This window comes from the organism of the source record quoted next, unplaced genomic scaffold, assembly GCF_019419815.1.
Source record: "Pyrus x bretschneideri cultivar Hongxiangsu unplaced genomic scaffold, Pyrus_bretschneideri_v1 Contig9, whole genome shotgun sequence".
In the NCBI taxonomy this organism is placed as follows: domain Eukaryota; kingdom Viridiplantae; phylum Streptophyta; class Magnoliopsida; order Rosales; family Rosaceae; genus Pyrus; species Pyrus x bretschneideri.
Window position 1 is genome coordinate 2,346,073 of NW_025999831.1, and position 20,569 is coordinate 2,366,641.

The 20,569-nt window shown below is 36.1% G+C and overlaps 2 protein-coding genes and 1 non-coding gene across 3 annotated transcripts; 2 read left to right on the forward strand and 1 right to left on the reverse strand.

Moving 5' to 3' along the window:
- Nucleotides 1-545: 545 nt before the first annotated feature.
- Nucleotides 546-6,849, reverse strand: LOC103940644 (exocyst complex component EXO70A1). Its single transcript, XM_009350802.2, has 11 exons — nt 6,512-6,849; nt 6,148-6,243; nt 5,834-6,039; nt 4,947-5,183; nt 4,043-4,181; nt 3,697-3,909; nt 2,678-2,883; nt 1,881-2,075; nt 1,693-1,792; nt 978-1,207; nt 546-888 (listed from the first exon to the last, which is right to left on the reverse strand). Exons 1-11 carry the CDS (start codon nt 6,668-6,670, stop codon nt 771-773), a joined length of 1,899 nt encoding a protein of 632 aa, XP_009349077.2. The 5' UTR covers nt 6,671-6,849; the 3' UTR covers nt 546-770.
- Nucleotides 6,850-11,301: 4,452 nt separating this feature from the next.
- Nucleotides 11,302-16,156, forward strand: LOC103940621. Its single transcript, XR_007255398.1, has 6 exons — nt 11,302-11,463; nt 11,557-11,643; nt 12,188-12,273; nt 12,396-12,472; nt 14,951-15,012; nt 16,105-16,156. It is a non-coding gene; the product is annotated as an uncharacterized LOC103940621 (transcript).
- Nucleotides 16,157-16,341: 185 nt separating this feature from the next.
- Nucleotides 16,342-18,959, forward strand: LOC125467848 (uncharacterized protein C227.17c). The gene is made up of 3 exons (XM_048576476.1): nt 16,342-16,507; nt 17,023-17,141; nt 18,637-18,959. The coding sequence occupies exons 1-3, from the start codon at nt 16,423-16,425 to the stop codon at nt 18,748-18,750; spliced, it is 318 nt and encodes a 105-aa protein (XP_048432433.1). The 5' UTR covers nt 16,342-16,422; the 3' UTR covers nt 18,751-18,959.
- Nucleotides 18,960-20,569: the final 1,610 nt, after the last annotated feature.

The window sequence follows — 20,569 nt, forward strand, 5'->3', positions numbered from 1 at the left end:
GTACTATTTATATTTAATTTTAAATTTTAAATTTTGAAATAATTTCTGATTGCATGATAGACAATAAACGGTCACCATCACGAGATCCTTAGAATCTCTAGGAAAAAGATCCGACAAGAATCCTTGTCCCTTTATGGTATCGATTCTAGGTGAAAACATGGTCAGATTTGTACCATCTCTGTTAAGGAATGTTTCCATAACTTTGGCCGATAAAGCATATGAACTCGTCCGATTATGCTCTAACTTGCCCGATTTCACTTTTAATACTCTGTAAGTCTTTAATCATTCAATCTCTAAGCAGTCATACCCTTCCCTTTCCATTTCTTTTGCTCTTTTACCAGTTTAACGTTTATTTCAGAACGAAGACTTGAATAAGAATTGTAGATAAAAGTAAGGTCAAGTCGTATTCAGTTTCTTATTGTTTGGTATGCACTAAGAAAATAATTCCTTAACAAGGCAAAAAAAATAATCAAGAATGAACCAGTATCCAACTCATGACACAATTTTCTCATTTTAAAAAGTGCAATATAACTATTTAGAAGTGCTAATAACAATTATCTCGTATGTTTTTTAATATTTTCGCGGAAACGAATAGTTTCACATATCTCTCATTTGGTAGCTGAACAACAAAAGGTAAAAGAACTTGAACGAATAATTGAAAGCTTTACATGAAGCATATAACATGGCTTATTAGTAAACCTCATCTTAATTGTACAAAGAATACCATTGAAAGCTAAGTCCCTAGATCTCAAAACAGGCACGTCAACTATCTATCGCTTCTGTTCTCCCCACGTCTTGCTCTCGAAAAATTCATTCAGCATCGACTCAATGGTCTCAGGGCGAAGCTTTATATACTTCCCCGGGTTTTTTCCATTCTCGATCATAGGCCTGCAACACAATGCATGCTAATGGTGGTGAAAGAAATGCAAAAATTATGAATCATTTTCAAGGGAAATGTAAAATATGAGAAAACATACCCGAAACGTTTGATGAATGATCTGTAGGCAGGCAAGAGGACTTCAGCAACAGCTAGCCTTAAAGACTCTCGCAATTCGCTGTCAGGAACTGTCCACTGGGATTGCCTTTGATGAAGCTCCTCAAATTGCACGTTGAAAGTCTTGAATCGATCTTTCACCATTGCTCTTGAAAGCGAACTGCTATCACCACCTGATGGATTTCCGCTCTGAACGGTAAGACACTGCAGAATCTGCACCACAAACATAAAATAAAAACACCGGAGCAGATGAGAATGATTTCAGCTAATGTCCCCAGTAGAGGGAAGAATTCGTGCATTATAATTTTAGATATAAATTATTGAAAAATTGAGCCCATTTACTCCTGTTATAGATGATAAAGATGTTGCCATACTTCAACACCTTCTAATGGTATATTCGAAACATATGAATACCATAATCATCTATAATGTATTAAGAATAGACAGATTAAAAAATAGTCGAGACCAGGAGGATGGGGGAGTGGATCAAGTGTCCTGAGGAAAATATCGAAATGGATATACTGAAATTTTGAAATAAAAGGGTAAATTAGGGCTATGGATAAAAGGAAAACATGACCAGCACAAACAAATCCCTAGTGGTCAATATCTAACAAGAATTCAGAACGAGGGAACAAGGCAGCACTAGAAGAAAACAGAAAGAATATGGTGGAGAAATGGAATGATCAAAGAATCAAAACCTTTGCCCAAGAAACCCTCTTATACTGATTTGCATGCTGCTGTACGATCCTTCGGTGAATCTGCACCCAGTCATCCCCCAACAAATCCTTTGCTTCTGACCTGTATATAATTTCTTATCAGCTAATACAGTATTAGCATGCAGATAGGATCAGTATCTTTTAAAGAGTAGGATTACTGTAAAACAAACCTCCGCACAGATCTCACTATATAGTGAATGTTGTTCATAAGAAATAATTGAGTGAGTGCAGGATCTTTATACTGCTTAGATTTTCCATCCAGGTTGTTCTGAAGAGCCTGCATAATCCTTGTAGTAACATTTGTTAACTGAGATTCCGGTTCACCATCGAACTCTTGAAAAAGTTGCTTCAGTGTGGATTGATAACTGCAAACATCAAAAACAGTCATATGGTGATGTTTGCACGGTTACTGTTAAAAAAGGCCCAGAAAAATAGAAAGAAAACCAAACTTGCAATTGGGGGAAAAGAAGAAATACAAAAAGGAAAATAACTTAGCTGATAGAGATCTAGATAAATTGAAGGCTTTCACATATAAGCCCTTGATAACATCACACTTCAAGACACTACAACTCAAAACTTGAGAGAAAAAACCAATTTAGTTTGTAACGTCAAAATGATTTCACAACTAAGAATCAATTAGCGCATGACAAGTGGATGTATGAAGGGCTCTTAAAGCCAACTTAGTTTGTAACATCAAAATAGTTGTTGGGAAGTTTTTTCTGATTTACTAATAAATTAAATATTACCCTCATAACCAGCCAACATGGAAACAAACAATCCAAGTAACTAACAATTCAACAAAGCAGAGAATTTACCAAAAGCTACAGGGGCAAAAATATGATACAGTATATCAGATCGCCCCCAAAGGCATCGGTAATCACGAATACTTGAAAGTTACTATATTTGCAATCACCTCAGACAGGGAACGAAATAGCAAGAAGCAGAAAGCACAGGAATAACTACTTACTCAAAGAGAAACTTTACATAGTTTATCACATAGCTTGTCAAAGGATGGACGGTTCCATCAAGAACAGCAGTTTTGGTGGCATCCTTTTCAACAGCTTCTTCAAAATCACCAAAAGTTTCCTGCGCTGTTTGAGCTAGACGCTTTGTCAAACTTAATGCAGATTCCCGCATTTCCATGCAAGCTTTACTTCCAAAAAGGAATTCAATCTGAAATTAAGATCTAAGAATTATATTTTAAACCATTTATCATCTTCTTAAAAGTATTAAACCAACATTTGATGAACATATAAAGATAAAAACGATAACTAAACTAACATTTTGACCTTCAACGTTCTTCAAGAATTCTAGTTTCCTTGCAACGTAAATGTCTATGAAAACTCTGTTTGACATTATTACACTTACCCCCATGTTACTATTTTTCTACCTTATGGCCTTCAAGTTACTCCAGTGATCATCTTACAGAATTAAACATATGACTTTGTGAATTATAATGCTACTTATTGATGAGTTCTAAGGTGTTGTCAGGTCTCATTCAAACTTACACATTTCTGCCGTGATTTAAGAAACCAAAACTAAGGTCTTAGCAAGGATTTATATCAGCAACATAGCATCATTTTCACATTCATATAGAAGCCAGAACTAAAGTATGCATTATGTGCTACAGAACACCGGAACTATTACCAGTGAAAGGTGAAATACTGAATGTTTTGTCCAAAATTAGCAAGCAGCGGATGGACTTCAGAAACATTTTATGCAAGTTGGTTTAAGTGCTTTAACCAAAACAATTTTGTGCATAAACTATTGACTGTGAGTGTGTGAGTATGTGTGTTATATCCATTCAAAAAATTGATTGCCATATGTCCATATCGAATAGGATATAAATTTCTTCCATGAATCCCTATAAATTATCCCCCACAGTATGCTGGAAGAACTCTCAAAATGTTTAATTAAGTAAACAACAATTTCACAAATTTGTAATCATACATGGTCTATTTTATGCAATAACTAAAATTTCAATACCTCTGACTGAAGTTCTCTCATTATCTCATACATGTCTAAAAGAACAAATAACTTTTCAGGTGACCTCTTGCTTCTGGCAATAGCCTCCCCAAAACTGAGGAGCACAGCCACACTGTTTGCAGTAACTTCAGCGAAACATGGATCCTTAAGTGACTCAGCACCTTCAAATATTTGATCGCAGATTTTCTTTTCACCAGTAAACAGCAGTTTCACCTGTTTTAAACGGTATAGCATTTGGGAAATAAATAAAGAAGATAATAATAATAAAACCGGAGATGAAAAAAGCAACAGCAACTAACAAACAAGCCATTTACAATCAATTCAGCTAAAACTCACGAATCCTTACAGCTATCCGCATATAATGTATCCAATTCCCAATCTTAGCCTCTAGAACCTCCCACTGCATTTTCTGAACATCATCTTTACTAAGTCTCTCCACGCCTAGTTTCCTCAAGCTCTGCTCCAAAACAGAACCACGAGTGTTCCTGATAGATAAGGACCATCTTTGTCAGTTTATGAATAATATGTGAAACAAAGAAAGATTTGAATTCATGTACTTCCTCAACCAAGCCTTAAGTTCAAATAAGTGGGGTTGGCTACTGGAATCCTTTTTTTCCAGTTTTCCCTATCTATAGTCATATCCTTCGTTACATCTTTGGTATCTTATGTAGCAAAGAAAAAGACCAAACAAATTTATTTTTCAAAACTTTATAGAGAAAAAATCTAGCAAGCGCAAATTCTCCTCCACCATTTTCTTCTTTTGGTAGTTTTCTGAGAGAAAAATGATGTAAATACCTGTGTGTTGCTAAGAAATACAATGGACTAGTTCCATCTCATCAAGGTCAAAACATGACCAGGCAAAGAATTCATGGCTTAGATGCAATTTAGGCTGCATTGCATTGATTAAATGATTACGTATATCATTTCTTTAACTATTTATTATAATTCGAATAAAATAACTCAATCTCAGTCAGGTGTTTGGTAAGAATCAAGCGGTCAGAAAACCAATTTACAGAAAGGCAAGTACTTTCTAACTCATTTAGATCATCTAGATGAAAAGGGAGAGAAGACGAGACGAACTCTATGAAGAAAAAATTTCTAGTATATTCTTTTTTCCTAATGAATAACACCCCTTATTTAAGGATATACTTTAACTAATAAGTTAATAACAGAAATTATCACATATGACTGACAATGTAAGCAATGGTGCAACATAAGGTTAAACCACACAAAAGAAATAAAGCATTCACCTGTAGGTCCTAAATAGCTGTTGTTGATGGCCAGCTAGAACCATTTGTTGGGCTAAATCATGCAGTAATGGCAGAACCCTTGGGGGAATAAGGGTTAGTGGTGTGTAAATGACAGGTTTTAAGCTTTTGTTTGGGTGGTCAGAACCCTTTCCACTAGCTTCATTTTTCTGTCCAGCTGGATCTGGCCGTAGAGAGTCGGGGAGACAATCAAATAGACGATCAGGCTCCACAGGCTTGCTGAAATACGAAAGAAAAAACATACTTGAGGGCCTATAATCTCAAAGTTCATTTTTTCAGACCTGATATTATATCATAGGATTGGCATGGTACAATAGGAAATTTGGCATCACGAGAGAAACAGGAAATGAGGAACACGAAGAAACATTGAGGTTTGTTATGAGGTGGAAGGCCATGACTAAAAGATTGAATTTTACCAACAAAAACAAAAAACCTCTGTAACGTTTGAATTCTTCGATAAGTAAAACATCAATATTTATCAACAAAAATAGGGCACCAAGAATCTTACACAATCATGTTCTTATCAATAATCTTACATAATCATTGTTCTTATCATGCCTTTTGGCTTGACAAAGGTGAAGTAAAATTCTTAGTGAATTCAACTTCCTAACTACCGTTTTCATTGTTTTAATCACTTTTTCATATATTTGAGACAATGTTTCTGTACAAAATTTTACTTCCAGATCAAACATTACAGAGTATCTCCATCAACCGAAACGGAAAAAGAATAACAAAAGAACAAAAATTTAATACGCTTAATGAGATACAATGGAAATAGTAAACAAAATTTCAATGCTTGCATGTCACATTTAACAGTTGACTGACAATAGTTTGAAAGCAGGAAATGTTTTCCCGTAGTTAAAACGAACCTGTAATTTGTGAGCAGCTGTCTAAACTCATCTTCGAGCTTCGAGATGGCTTTTGAAAGCAAGTTATTGGCATGGTGAAGCACCCCATCACTGCTCTTAACATTTTTGTGGCTACTGAAGAAGTGAATGATGCTTCTCAGCTGATCAATTGCTTCCAAATAGCTTTCCAAATCCTCATGTGGCCCTCTCAGTATTTTAGCCTCTGCCTAAACCAACACCGCCACATTTTTCCAATCAAATTCTTCAAATGTATCAACAAACAAGGACAATCACTAATTGCATTACATTAACGAAGCGAAAAAAGGGTGATTAACCTTTCGTGTGAGGTCGAATTGCCCCAATATAACCTCTACAGCCTTCAATGTCTTATCAATGTTCTCATGCGCCCTTCGAATCGAATGTGTCCTAATCTATCATCCACAATTACCACCAATTCACAAACAAAGACAAATCAAAATCCTAAATTTATGTCAATTAAACCTAAAGATCTCATCAGCTCCATACATACACATCATATTAAACCAAATGAAAGGCAAATTACACCGGTCGAAACGAAACGCGGCGTTTGGAAACTGGTACATTCTCCGAAACACAATGAAGAAGGTGACATTTTCCTCAGGTTTCTCGGGAAACAAACAGAGAGGGAGAGAGAGAGAGAGATAAAGGGAGGTAATTGACCTGAGTGGGACGCATGGCGGTTTCGAGGGAGGAGAGGCGGTGGTCGAAGGAGCCGAGAATGGAGACCATGTTGTCGGTGATGGTCTGGCTCTTGTGCAGCGCGTCTCTGATAGACGAAGCTCTCGCTCCCAGGGCCTCCATTGCCTGCGGAACCCCCATCTCTCAAAATTTTCCCGCCGGATTTTCTCTGACTTTCTCAGTGACTGTTTGGCAAGTGAGAAAATGCGAGATTAGATTTCAGAGCACGGGTTTGTTGTGAGGGAGAAATCTGACGAGAGAAAGGTTGCGTAATAAGTTGTTCATGTTTTTTTTCTCGTCCGTCGTCGAAATGCGGAGGCAAGCCACCAAAGTGGTTATATAAGACAGAAAGAGAATCGTCGTGTCAGACTGTCAGTGAAGGGATCTATTATGTGGGTCCCAATATCGTTCCGCCGTGGCTTTCCTTGTAAATTTTGCGCTCCTTTGCGTTACACTCACATTTGCCTTCTTCTTTTCTTTTTTCCTTTGTTTAAAGGACCATTTGGTGGCTTTAATAAGATTGTCTATTTTTTGGAGATTGAGAAGACTTAAAGCATTTCAATCCCTTTTAACCATTATTGTATAATTCATCAACGTAAGGTTTTTAATAGGAAATTCTTTTTTTAATAGGATGCTTTATTAATTAGTAGTATAAAAGTTACGAGTAACGAACACTTATCATCCGAACATTATAATCAGAACCGTTCATTCTCTTTATTATCATCCAAAGGTCTTATACGCAAAAAAATATTCAACTTAGAGATTTTTTATGTTATTCATATGTATAAAACAAATAGACAGTTTATCACAAGAATAAGGTTCTAAAAAATGTTAGGCGCTAGTCGGGGTGACGGGTTGGCACCTAGCGCCTAGGTGGCTAGTCTGGGTCTAAGCGGATTTAGGTAAATTTCTTATATATCTTGTAAATAAGTACATATTGACACTTACAAAAAATTATACTTGTATGAAATCTATGAATAAGATAATAAAATAATGATAAAATGCAAAAAGAATATCCAACAAGTCCAAAATTTAAAAACACATTAAGCATATATGTCATATAACCATAGTGATGAGTATTCTAGGATAACACATATATAACAAGTTCACAATTTTAAACCACTTAGACTTAGATAGGATTATATATATACACATACAATTTCATTAAAAAAAATTTAAAAATTTTAAAAATAAAGAGTAGCGATTTTTCTTGGGTACCCCACGGAGGGAGAAGCCCTTGTGATTAAACATTTATATTAACCCTAAAATGGCCTTTGTTTATTACTAGAAAAAAAAACATAAAATACATATAATATGGACAATATCGTAAAAATGATAGACAAAATTGAAAACCACTTGGTAAAGAGATGAGCCTCAAAACGAAAAAGTTTTGCAGGATGGGGATGAGAACCGCCAATGTGGGATAAAAACTTTAAAACAAACCTCCACATTGTGCAGAACTACCAACTAAAAAGTCGTGTATTGGTTTAATTCAATTGCTTCTGAGCCACTGTGGCTTGGTCCTCCATAGAATTGACAGGAAGTCGTGAGTTTTGCAGGATGGTGGTTTGTTAAACTGTGGAGTTTTGCAAGATGGGGATGAGAACCACCAATGTGGGATGATCAGAAGCAATTGAATTGAACTCACGACTTCCTGTCAATTCTATGGAGGACCAAGCCACAGTGGCTCATTTCTTGGCCCCTATTAATTGGTTTAGGTCCACAACACACAAGGAAGCTAGTGGTGATTTATTGCCATTGAATTGAATGTTTCCTCATAGTCTAACCAACTTCACGAAACCACAAGTGTTGCTTCATACCTTGCAATGCCAATACTCGAATCTATAAAACGCTTAAGTTAAAAGAGTGTAATAGTTAATGTCAAGTGCTATTAAGAGCTGATTCATTTGTCTAAGAAGGACTTAATTTCTATCAGTCTCCTATTATTTAATGAGTCTTTTAATTTAAGGTATTCTTTATAAAGAGACTGTACAAAATAAGATGAACAAGTCCCCCCCCCAAGCCCAAACCGAGATCAAATATCAAAGAGAAGAACAATCTAGAAGAATCACACTAAGGGTAATATCATTCAATGATTTAGACCTACAAGCCCACAAGGAAGAAAAAAAAATGATTGTCCTAAGTGAAGCCACAGTGTCTTCTTTATTCTAAAAGTTTCCCTATTTATACTCCACCAAACCACTAAAAAGAAAAGTCAAAAAAACACAGTTTCATAGGATGATCATATCTTGTTAAAATCCATTAACCAAAAAGAAATTGCAGAGCAAAGAGTAAAAGTTTCTCGGAATCACCCTGTCCACCCCAAAGGAATGAAGCACAATGCACCAAATTTGAGTAGCAATGGAAAAAATGTAAGATGTGATCCGAATATTCACCATTAAAGCTGTATTGTATACACCAATGAAGAAACAATGAGGTGTAGGGCTTTCTTTTTTTGAAACAAATCCAAGGTTTTAAGTTTTTCATGAAATCAACCAAGCAAGAATGTGAACTTCAGTGAAATAATCTTATAAGGAAAGGAATATCAAGGTAAGAAAGGACGGGCAAATAGGCCCCTGGCTAACCCAAATTCTTTTATTAGGACAACAAGGAAGAAGCACAGCATTGCTAATGCACAACACACTGATGAGAAAACTCATTAACCTCCCTCTTAATAATTTTGTTTACTTTCCGATGAGTCTTTTAGGATTTCAATGAGCCATTTAATATTTCTAGCAACCATTGAGAATTATGGTGAAAATCTTTTTGGAAACATATTTTTGGAAACAATCCTTAGTAAAAATGTTAGTAAATCCTGGGAAAAGTACTTAAAGTGCTTTTGGAACCCAAAAACGTTTTCTCTAAAAACTCTTCCGGTCATTTTAAAAGCATATCCAAACGAACCCTTAGTAATCCAATGTGTATGCTAGAAGTGTATTGTTTAGTTTTAGATAGTAACTTATGCATATGGTAAGCCTTTATATGAGGATAGCAAACACCTCAAAAATCCTTGAAACTACAACCTGGGACGAATGTATAGCTACATGCACGGAGATTTAGCAGCAATTACCTACGAGTCAGATGATCAATTAAAACTACTATATTGGCATTGGCATGAAGCCAGCATTGAAGGGAAAGAACAACTTATACAATAAAGTGAGACCAGTTTCAACAATACGTCCATGTCCACATTCTCCTACTCCATTTTGCTGTTGTGAGTGCATGAGATTTTCTACGCAGGATGTCACACCATCAGTCCATTTACCAGAACAGTAATCAAGTGACACAAGTCTATAATGCTGCTGCATCTAATGCACCGGAGCTGCCACACACGAGTGCCCATCAGATTAAATGCAAGAGATAAAAATAAACAGACGCTACGAAACAACCCCAAAATAAAATGAGTAATATAGCAAAGATCTAGAAGAAACAAAATGTTGATATCAGAAACAATTAGCAATAAGATTTAAAGATGTTTGAAGCTTCACTGACACAAAGAATCATCCACAAAATTTAATTGTCAAAAATAAAAAAAATAAACCCACCAAGAATTTGCTTTTATATGCTTGTAAGACTATTAGTGAAATTGCCAAAAATTACCAAACTTCATTTGTGGGCAGTAACTGGACAAAGCAACCACTTCTACCTTCATATCAAAAAATGAAGTACCAGAGACAATAGGCTTTGACTAATAAGAACATTATACGAAGCAAATATAACCAGAGAGAAGAATATAAGAGATATCACAGTAAAAAATTCGCTCAAGGACGTACTTTTATGGGCTTGGGGCTTCGGTACTCCATTCCATATCTGCAGAATTTACAATACTTAAAGATGTATGGGAAAATGAATAAAGTATAAAAGCAATATAGAGCTGAAGAAAAAATTACCTTCTGTATATCTTCCCTTAGCACATGTTCTAGTTATTCAACAGTGGATATTAGCAGTAAGCACAACTCGGCTTACAAATTTGAAAATAACTTGTATTCTTAGTCCTAGTATCGAGGAAACAACTAAGCAAGATAATGCAAAGGAATCATGGTTACTAGGTCCTTTAACATCTGATATTTTTTCATCATACGTAATAATTCAAAAGGAGGTTTAATGTATATAACATATGGGAAGAAGGATTGGTAGGATATTCTGCAGACTACTAGGGTTGGACTTGAAGGCAAGAAATCACTAGAATTTCAGTATTGATTCTGGAATTTGGGGAAGCAACTGCTCCATAATTTTTTTTTTTTTTTTTATTTTTTTGTGTCATGACAATTAAGCCAAAGGCTATCAACAAAATCTGAGGAGTAAACATATGCTTTCGTTGTTGTTTGTTTTAGCCAGAAGGTAGGATGCTTTTGTTGAAAAAAAATACAGTGAAGTAACTTATACATTCTAAAAAATTTAAATCAAACGAACAAAAAATTCATAAATTGGGTCATATCTTGGTTTGAGGATTACAAACTTCAAAATCACCATCCATTAATAAAAAAACTTATTTTTCTCTATGAGAGCTATTAATGTTTTAGTCAGAATGAACATAGGATAGACAAATAGTGATTGTAAGGTTTAATTATAGTATTTGGGTTTATTGATAAAATTGACTTTTATTATTAATTTCATTTTGTACTTAATAGTAATTATGCAATAGGATAAAATTGACAATTAACATTTAAAATTTAAATTAAATATAAAAAGATGTTAAATAAGTTTAAATAAAATTTCTCAATTTTAAAACAAATATGCCTCTTATCTTTTTAAATATTTACACCATCTAAATCATAAAACAAACCCTAAAATTCTATCTTTCTTTCCATCTTCTCTGCCGCTGCCTTGTTTCTCCCAGTTCTATCGCAACCTTCCTCCTCATCCTCTCCCGTAGCCTCTGTTTTCTCTTCCCCACGGAGTGGAACTCAAAGCTCTGCATTTCCAGGTTCCAGGTTCGATCTTGCTCTCTGTAGATCTTTGATTTTGTGTTTGGGTTTTACTTTTTTGTTTTCTTGATTTTTCTATGGAAAATTTCAATTTTCCAGGAGAAATCTCCGAACACTGCTGCTAGTGGGGATGGAAGCAGTAATGGAACATTCTTTAGAGCTGTTCTGTTAGTTCGAAGAGGAAGGGTACACTTTACTGTTCTGTTAGTCATTAATACAATGCATATGCGTTTAAAAGACCACTTATTTGAATGAGACAGAATGCCTCTTTTGTTCGTTGTGGAAAGTGATTATTGAGAATTTCAAAGTTCACATTTTGTTATACAATCAAGTCAGCTTCTTAGTTTTTATTGTAGTTGACCTATTCTATTTTGTTTTCTGTTGTTTCCGGGCACAGTATGATGAAGCATGTGAGTATGTTGAGAGAGCTAGGAAATGTTTGGCAACAGAGCTTGCTGCTTTGGGTTTCATGTGATTTGAGTTTCACATGATGGGGTTGAAGCATTCAGTTGGGATTTAGAAATAATGACCATATTGATCTCAATGCTAATATGTTGTTTATGTCTGAATGGTTCTGTATGAGTGCATGAAACTAAATTTACTTAATACAAAGTAAAGGTTTGTGGGGTTCTGAGCTTTACAGAAAAGGGGGTTAATCTACCAGTTTGGGACCTTTGCGCTTAATGTGATTGATATGAAATATTAATTACTTGTCTTTGTGGATTTGCAGATGGATACCAGTGAAGAGTTCGAAAGTGTTTTTCTGGAAATGTTGCACAGGGAGATTTGTGTTGGCCAATCTTTACAAGTTCAGGGGTAAATTGATGAATACCTCTATTTTATATGATTGGTTGAATATCTGATTGGATTGGGATGTATTGGGATGTATTGGATGTGTGTTTAATTCATTATCTGATTGGTTTTTTTTTTTCTTGCAGCTGCTACACCAAAACAAATTAGAGAGTTAATTAAGGTTGATGGGCTTACTAATGATGAAGTCAAAAGCCATTTGCAGGTTTGTATATGTGATTATCCATCTGTTTTGGATCATAATTTGGTTGATGTGAATAAAATTTTACACATACATGACAGAAATTGGAAGCCATTTTGCATGCTATTAGTGATGAATATTTTTACACATACATGTGATTATCCTCGTTAAATATTTTTGTTTAAACATATGTTTCCGTATTAAAAAAGGGCACATTTTGAGCTTTCGCACTGGGCACCAAAAAACTCAGGACCGGCCTTTGCAGCGTGCCTACAGCAACTGTGGGGCTGTATTCATAGATAGTGCGTCATGTTAAAGTAACAGGGTCGAGTCATCTGTGTTGGTAATTGTTCAAAAATAACAAAGTCGAGTCATGTGCATTGTTGATTGTTGGATTTAAATGGATTAGGAATTTTTGGGCAAAAATGCGAGCGTTGGTTCCAGTTTTGGATTGGTATTTCTGTTGTGGTTTCGAATGATTTTGTATTCATTGTCACCAACTTTTGCTGAAAAAAGGTTTGTTGTTTGCTCACTTTTTCGTTGTTGATTCGTGGAGATCTAGATTTTGGTTTGCCTTTATTACCCTTTTGGTTCAATTTTTTTTTTCTATTTTTATTGTATGTTTGTTTTTGGTTATAAAATTAGACTGCTAATTCATGGAAAACATGTTCCATCAGGATAAAATTTTTTGGTATAAAAGCATCCTGCCTGACCAGGCAAAGGCCTCCTAGGTTTATGCCGTGTGTGTGCATGAAACCATCCATCTTTGAATACACACATACATCTATACATAACTAACTTTGGTCACACATCGGACAAAACTCACCCATCCACCACTTGTATGAATAGACCTGCACATTCATCACCAAATATATAATGGACGTGCCATTTTTCTATTGCTGATATCATGTATAATAACGGTCCTCTTTCTCAATAAAAACCCTTTTTATCTTATGAACTGAGGCATATACAAAGATGCAGACCTTATCTAATATGACATTCATTGAGGGTTCAAACTGCACACCAGGACGTACTTTACGACAGTTATTTTTGCCTGTGTGCTAACTAATTCAATGATAGTCTTGCCATGGGAATTCCTAAAATCCCGAAATCTGGAAGAGCTATTTGTAGAATCAGGAAACTTCCAAGTCCCTGCAACTCACATGTAAACATATATATGTCTAATCTGGTCAAATAGAAAACTTTGTAAGCTTAGTTTTAAGGCTCCATTAATTTTTATAGTAAGGTGCTTGAATATAATATCGACCATAAAGATAATTTGGGTTTGTGCCAGAGGACACAAAAAGAAAGAACTCATGGAATTTTGAAAGATCCATTGTAATTAGTTATTTAGATAATTCATAATATCAGACTGAACCTAATGAGCTATGTTGTATGGTAGAGAGTTTGTTTTTGGGCTTCCCTTTGGACGTCCGTATCTTGAAAATGTATGCATACCGTCATCCAGAGGCTTATGCCACTCATCATACATTGGGATAGAGTTCTTTATCAGGCTATATTTATAATTAGAATTCCGATGTACACTTGGTTTTTTAGTATGCTGCCATCTCTGTTGCTTAGCTATGCTTTGTAGTCTTTGCTGATTAGCATATTCTAGATAGATTTATGGGCAGCTTTGCTCCTGTATTGATCTATTCTTTTTAATGGAATTATTTTTCCTGAGGTTAGCAATTAGACCCCTGAGATTTTCTTATTGATGTTTAGTCCGATTCATCTCTTCTTATTGTATGAAGACCTTTAACTGCAGTAATAGGGGAGCTCTCAAGTGACAAATGTTATCTCTTTGTTATCTGTTTTAAAGTGCCAAGACTAGCAACTATATTTTCTGTATGAAGACCTTTAATTGTTTTCTGTATCTTTTACAAGCCATAAGGATCTTGGCATTTCAAGTTTTTTTCTTGGTTTTTACTGTTACTTGAAAGCAACATTAAAAGCATGTAATAATTTGGTTACAAAGTGTGAGATTAAGTATTCGGAATAGCAAGGTTGTATAAAGAAGTCACTTATCCATAGATTTTTTGTAAGGTAAAGGATGCTTATTGGGGTCAAGAGATTTTAATAGTTCTCTTTACAGACTATTTGTGGTAGATATTCTGTATTGTTATAGTTTAAGAAGAACTAAAATGTGTTAGATCATTTGGTTCTTGATAGTTTAATTTAAGTTTTCATTTCTTTTCCCAGTTATGTAGTGCTCTCAACGAAAAAAAGAAAGATCATTATGGTACTATTTCTGTTTTGTGCATTTGTGGCCGCATTTTCCATTGCAGATCATTATCAAAGCAATTTATATAAGCTACAAAGTGCTTTTGCTGAAATTGAAAAAAAAAAATGTTAGCCAGCTTACTAAAGTATTGTTAAGTTTACAAATTATAAATTTTTTTATTAATCGTATTGATAATTATTGCTTTAAATAAAAAAAAAAAGGATTATTACAATGCTATTGTTTTGTATGTCTTATTTATACTATGTTATCTATTGCAGATTATTGTCACAACAATTTATATAAGCTACACAGTGCTTTGCTCAAATTGGAATAAAAAAGGGTAAGTGACTGACAAGTAGCGTAAACTTTAGAATTTACAAATTTTTGTTAATCATGTTGATAACTATTTGTACATATATATAAATATGTTCTGGTATTTGTATCACCTTTCAAAATTTATGTATATCAAATATCATCATGTGTTAAAGTTGTATTTGTATTTATGTCTTTTGTACTGTGATAAAGTCGGTTCTTTCTTTTTTACAATGAGATGTGATATGTCTTTTTTTTGCATGAAGGAGTAGGTATTGATTGATGAATTAGTTGTATATTTTTCTGTTTTGATTTTTCTTTGTTCTTCGTCCCCTCCACAACACTACCACTAACGTCACTTTCACTAAATAAGGGTGGAGATATTTACATACATATTAAGATGCAAGAATTGTACTAATAATTTGGTTAATAAATTTAACCTTTTGATACAGATGTCGGGGATCTCTACCATCTCCTTTTACATTTGGTTAATAAATCTAACCTTTTGATACATTGTGTTTACCAAAAAATTAGTGTAGCCTTTTGTAATCATTGCTTCATTGTTTTCACACTGATTTGGGAATACATCTAGATTTTGCTTTACACCTATGTTCTTAATATGCTTTGACTTGGATAGTTTAATTTAGTGATGATATGTGAATTGAAACTGAAAAATGGTCAAAGTTGGGGCTTGAACTGCTTTTTTGGTTTTGTGGTCAGTTGTAGTGTTGTTGAGACCTGGGAAAGGAATCTGAATTTTGGATTTTCAATTACAGAAGGGTTTTCAAACATGAAATTGAGCAACTCCTGAATTTTGGGCACTTCTGCAAAAGCAGGGCAATTTCAGAAATTTGAATCGCAGATTGCGTAACAGACCTCTTTCTAATATTTGAAACACTATTTGATATTTGAATTGATACTTGAACCGAATAAACATCAGATAGGCCAATCAATTTGAATATCAGATTTCATTTTTGTATTATGTTTCTCAATATCATATTTTAATCATCGTTATTGGTATTGCAGATCTCTTGTGCTCAAAGTATATAACATTTGTCTTTTCTTTCAAATTTTTTGGTAAACAATTTTACCAAATTTTTTTTCTTCTTTTGTGTTGCAGATCTCTTTGGATACAAAGTGTAGAGTATCAATTTAACGTTCTAAAACAGCAAGAAACAAAGCAGCAGCACCGCACGGGCACTACTGCTAGTTAAAACCAATAACTCAGAAATACCAAGGTAAACGCCAAATTCTGCAGTTCTACCGATAGCCACCGAATCACCCAAACCCACAACCAGCCCACCTCGCCGACAACAACTCCGTATATTCATAGACGCCGACCAAGTCTCCTCTCTCTCTCCCAGGATTTCTAGTTTAAGTGAGAGTGTCGGGGATCAGTTGAGCGCGCCCTCGTAATCCTCAATTGAGACAGCCAGTTATGTCTTCAATGGAAGAAACACCTTCCCCTCCAAAGCGTCGATTGTCGTGCGCCACCTACTTCGACGCCCTCTGGTTTTGCTATTGTACGCTCCTCCTTTGCATTCTCTTCCTCTTTCATTTATGTTGAATTAATTTCACAATTGTGCGGCTGGCTTTTGCTACGATTTTTCCATCAAATTTGTGTACTTTTCAGCTCTTATAACTTAATTTTAATTCAACAGAAACATGGGTTTTGCATAATTGTTTATAACATGTTTTATATATGGTCGATTTCAATTTTTACTGGCAATTTAATTACTGCCCACAAATGAAGTTTGGTAATTTCTGGCAATTTCATTGATAGTCTTACAAGCTTATAAAAGCAAATTCTTGGTGGGTTTATTTTTTATTTTATTTTTGACAATTAAATTTTGTAGATGATTCTTTGTGTCAGTGAAGCTTCAAACATCTTTAAATCTTATTGCTAATTGTTTCTGATATCAACATTTTGGTTCTTCTAGATGTTTGCTAAATTACTCATTCTATTTTGGGGTTGTTTCGTAGCGTCTGTTTATTTTTATCTCTTGCATTTAATCTGATGGGCACCCGTGTTTGGCAGCTCCGGTGCATCAGATGCAACAGTATTATAGACTTGGGTCACTTGATAACTGTTCTGGGAAATGGACTTCTCTGGTTGATTGCTTGGTTTTGAAGACGAAGCGGTCATCTGAAGTGCAGGTTTGATTTTGAGTTTGGCAATATATTTCCATCCTTTTTCCGTGCGTTAATGTATTCCGCTTCATTACTATGTGTCTTTCCATTGGTAATTGTACAACATGCACTTCGATATTTTCCTTTGGCTTATAAATCAGATTGCTTTATTGGGGTTTCCCTTAATTTAAGGCCTATTTTGAGAAGTTGATGTCTACCAAAATCTAAATACTTAGGACTGATGGTGTGACATCCTGCGTGGAAAATATCATGCACTCACAAGAACAAAATGGAGTAGAACATAGACACGGACATATTGTTGAAACTGGTCTCACTTTATTGTATAAGTTGTTCTTTCCCTTCAATTCTGGCTTCATGCCAATGCCACTATAGTAGTTTTAATTGATCATCTGACTAGTAGGTAACTGCTGCTAAATCTCCGTGCATGTAGCTATACATTCATCCCAGGTTGTAGTTTCAAAGATTTTTTAGGTGTTTGCTATCCTCATATAAAGCCTTACCATCTGCATAAGTTACTATCTAAAACTAAACAATACACTTCTAGCATACACATTGGATTACTAAGGGCTTGTTTGGATGTGCTTTTAAAATGACCGGAAGCGCTTTTAGAGAAAATGTTTTTGGGTTCCAAAAGCACTTTTAAGTGCTTTCTGCACTTCCATGATTTATTGGTTGCTATACAAAATTAAAAAAACTGATTGGTTGCCCATTAGCCTATTCCTAACAGGCACCCACATAAACTTGCAACATATTTGTATGTATTGTTTTAAAATCTGTTGAAAAATAGCAGTAGTGTGTTGGTGTTGGACCCCCTAGAGAAGTGTTGATGCTTCCTGCTTGCCCTTTCATTTAGTGATTGTCAGCAGTGCAAGAGCTTTGTGGCTTATTTGGAATATTTCCCTCGAATTACCCAAGAGTTGTTTTCATTTACTTCCCTATCTAGCACCACACCCAGTGTAGTTTTGGCAGAAGTTTGTGGGGGTGGACAACTTGGAAGAGCCATCCTTCTATTTGTCTCTTATGAATTCTGATGTATCTTGAGTCTTTGAAGTTTGTTCATGTTGGACTGTAGTCATTCTGTTTCATGTTCTTTCAGTTGGTGTTTTACCAGTGGGGAAGGTGTTGTGGCTTCTTATATCGGGTCATGGGAAACTATCACAGATCCAATTAGTTCCCTTCCCCGCCTGTGGTAATTGCAAATTCATGCATATGGTGCAAATGTAGGAAGAGCCATCTATTCTATTTGTTCTCTTTGTCCATGACTTGTCCCTACTTATAATTCGACCTTCAAGAAGATCCCCCTTTTTTTTTTTTCCCTTACACTTTCCTAAAGAGCTTCTTTAACTGGACCTAGTAAGCTTCTTGGCGATCTGCAAAATTTTCTTTTAAGAGATTTACATCTATTTGCCACCGAGGGATATGACTGAAATTTAGTCTCGCTTGTCAATCGATGATATATATGTGTTTCAGGCAATTACAAACTGGACTTTGTTTAATGCAGGAAATTTTGGAAACTCGGGAGAAAGGCAAGTCTCACATCTGGACTTTTCGAACTCGAGAAGAAGCATCAGTTAACTGGAAAGAACAATTTGGAGATTTAGATGAAGTGGAATGACTGAGATTCAGTCCGGTATTCGTCTTTGCTGCCCCTCTCAACTTTTTCCCTACAATCGGAGAGAGATGTGCGCTTACAATATTATTTTCCTGTAGAATTTTGTTTATTTTTGTCAGGAAACTCAAATGATTAATTTGAAGACACACAAACGAGACGCAGATAAACATTTTTGATCATTGGTAGCAATAATATCAAATATTTTTTCAGTACGTAGAAAGAGAGTAATGCCAAAGCATATTATCTGATCAAGTTGGAACTTGGAAATCATGCAAAGATTTTTTTGAACTTTTCGTTAGTTTTTTTGAAAAAAAATCTGCGAATTGATAATGACACAATAAATCTAAAATTAACGCGAATATAAGAGGTTTTAGCTGCTAATTCTATTTTCTCATTAAAAAAATATCTGGATGCATACAAAGCTATTCGGGTTAGGTACCGTGGAGCCCCTCCTCGATGCCACTAACCACTAACCACTAGCAGATCAAATTCTGATTGGATGGGAAACTAATCCAATCCATGGATTACAAAAACCAAACCCAAATCCTCTTCCAAACATCAAATAGGAAACATTGTCCCTGTCTAAACAGCTACATTACCCCCCAAAATCTCACCTCCAATTTCCTAAAACGACATCGTCCCTTTGACACTTCCGCACTCCATGCGGCCATATACACAAAATATACACACTTAAAATTATGCCATAGTCAGGTATACCTTCCTTATCGTATACCCAACCGCATACTATCAATCTCCCTATCACCAATCAAAAACCCAGAAGACCGCGACTTTTCTAGTCGGACCGTTTAACGGGTCGGGAAATCGGACCCGCCGGCGACCTGAACCCGAAAGTCACAGGGTCGTAAGCGCACCAGTGGAACCCGACTTCTCTCCCCATCTCGTTCGCCCTTGAACACTCCTCGCACGCCGTCGCTCCACTACGGCGGCCCAGCCCAATCCCCAGCCCATCGGCCCGTCCCAGCCCCATGTCCGTCAAGTAACTCTCTTTCCCGGACTGCTGCTCCCTGGCCCCATTCTCGTACTCGACCCGACCCGCAAAAGGCATGGTCAATCCGGCGGCGTTTCCGTTTTCGATCTCCATGCCGCGTTTTAAGAGCATAACATTCTCGGGATGGAGATTCTTGTTGATCGGATTTTGAGCTCCAAACGACGCCGTGTTGTGGTGCTCGTCTTCTTGGAAGTCTTGGTGGTGGTGGACATGGTAATTGTGATTCTTCCGCCGCCTCGACCGCTTGAGCTCCACGAGGAAGCAGCAGTTCTTCTCGCGAGAAATCGCGCTGAAGTTGACCTTGCCGGTGATGGGGATTCGCTGGCGGGTCTCCGGCGAGGATAAGAAAACAGTGAACTGGCCCGGCAAGATTCCGATCTTGTGGCTCAGAACCGACAGGAAACGTGGGAAATCAAGCTTTGGGTAAACGACGAGGTGGCCGATATCGGTCTCGGTCTCGCCGTCGGAGAAGACGACAGGGAACGAGACACCTCCTTCGGCCTCCATCATCTCCACTCGCTCCCGTCTCCGGCGAGATGACATCAGATTTCCGGTGCTTAAATTCGTCAGAGATTCAGAAATCGAATTGGGGATGTTTGGTGGAGGGGTACACATGAACGAGAGAAGGGGGTTATATAGATGTGTGTTTTGTGGGGGCGTGGGGTGGTGGTAAATAGGGTAAGGAAGTAGGGGTATCTAGGGAATTCTGTTTTTGATGTTAACACGAATTTATTGTTGTCTGTTTTTCAGTTTTTCATTAGTTACAACATAGGAACTAGGAAGAATTTTGAACTTGACTAGTCAAGAGTCAAC

Excerpts from the sequence above, each read along its gene's own strand:
- LOC125467848 (XM_048576476.1), top strand. The coding sequence starts at position 16,423 with ATGTCTTCAATGGAAGAAACACCTTCCCCTCCAAAGCGTCGATTGTCG. Across the intron at positions 16,508-17,022 it reads CGCCCTCTGGTTTTGCTATT|CTCCGGTGCATCAGATGCAA; the intron begins GTACGCTCCTCC and ends CGTGTTTGGCAG. Across the intron at positions 17,142-18,636 it reads AGCGGTCATCTGAAGTGCAG|GAAATTTTGGAAACTCGGGA; the intron begins GTTTGATTTTGA and ends TGTTTAATGCAG.
- LOC103940644 (XM_009350802.2), bottom strand. The coding sequence starts at position 6,670 with ATGGGGGTTCCGCAGGCAATGGAGGCCCTGGGAGCGAGAGCTTCGTCT. Across the intron at positions 5,184-5,833 it reads CAGCTGCTCACAAATTACAG|CAAGCCTGTGGAGCCTGATC; the intron begins GTTCGTTTTAAC and ends TTCGTATTTCAG. Across the intron at positions 3,910-4,042 it reads TACATTATATGCGGATAGCT|GTGAAACTGCTGTTTACTGG; the intron begins GTAAGGATTCGT and ends CGTTTAAAACAG.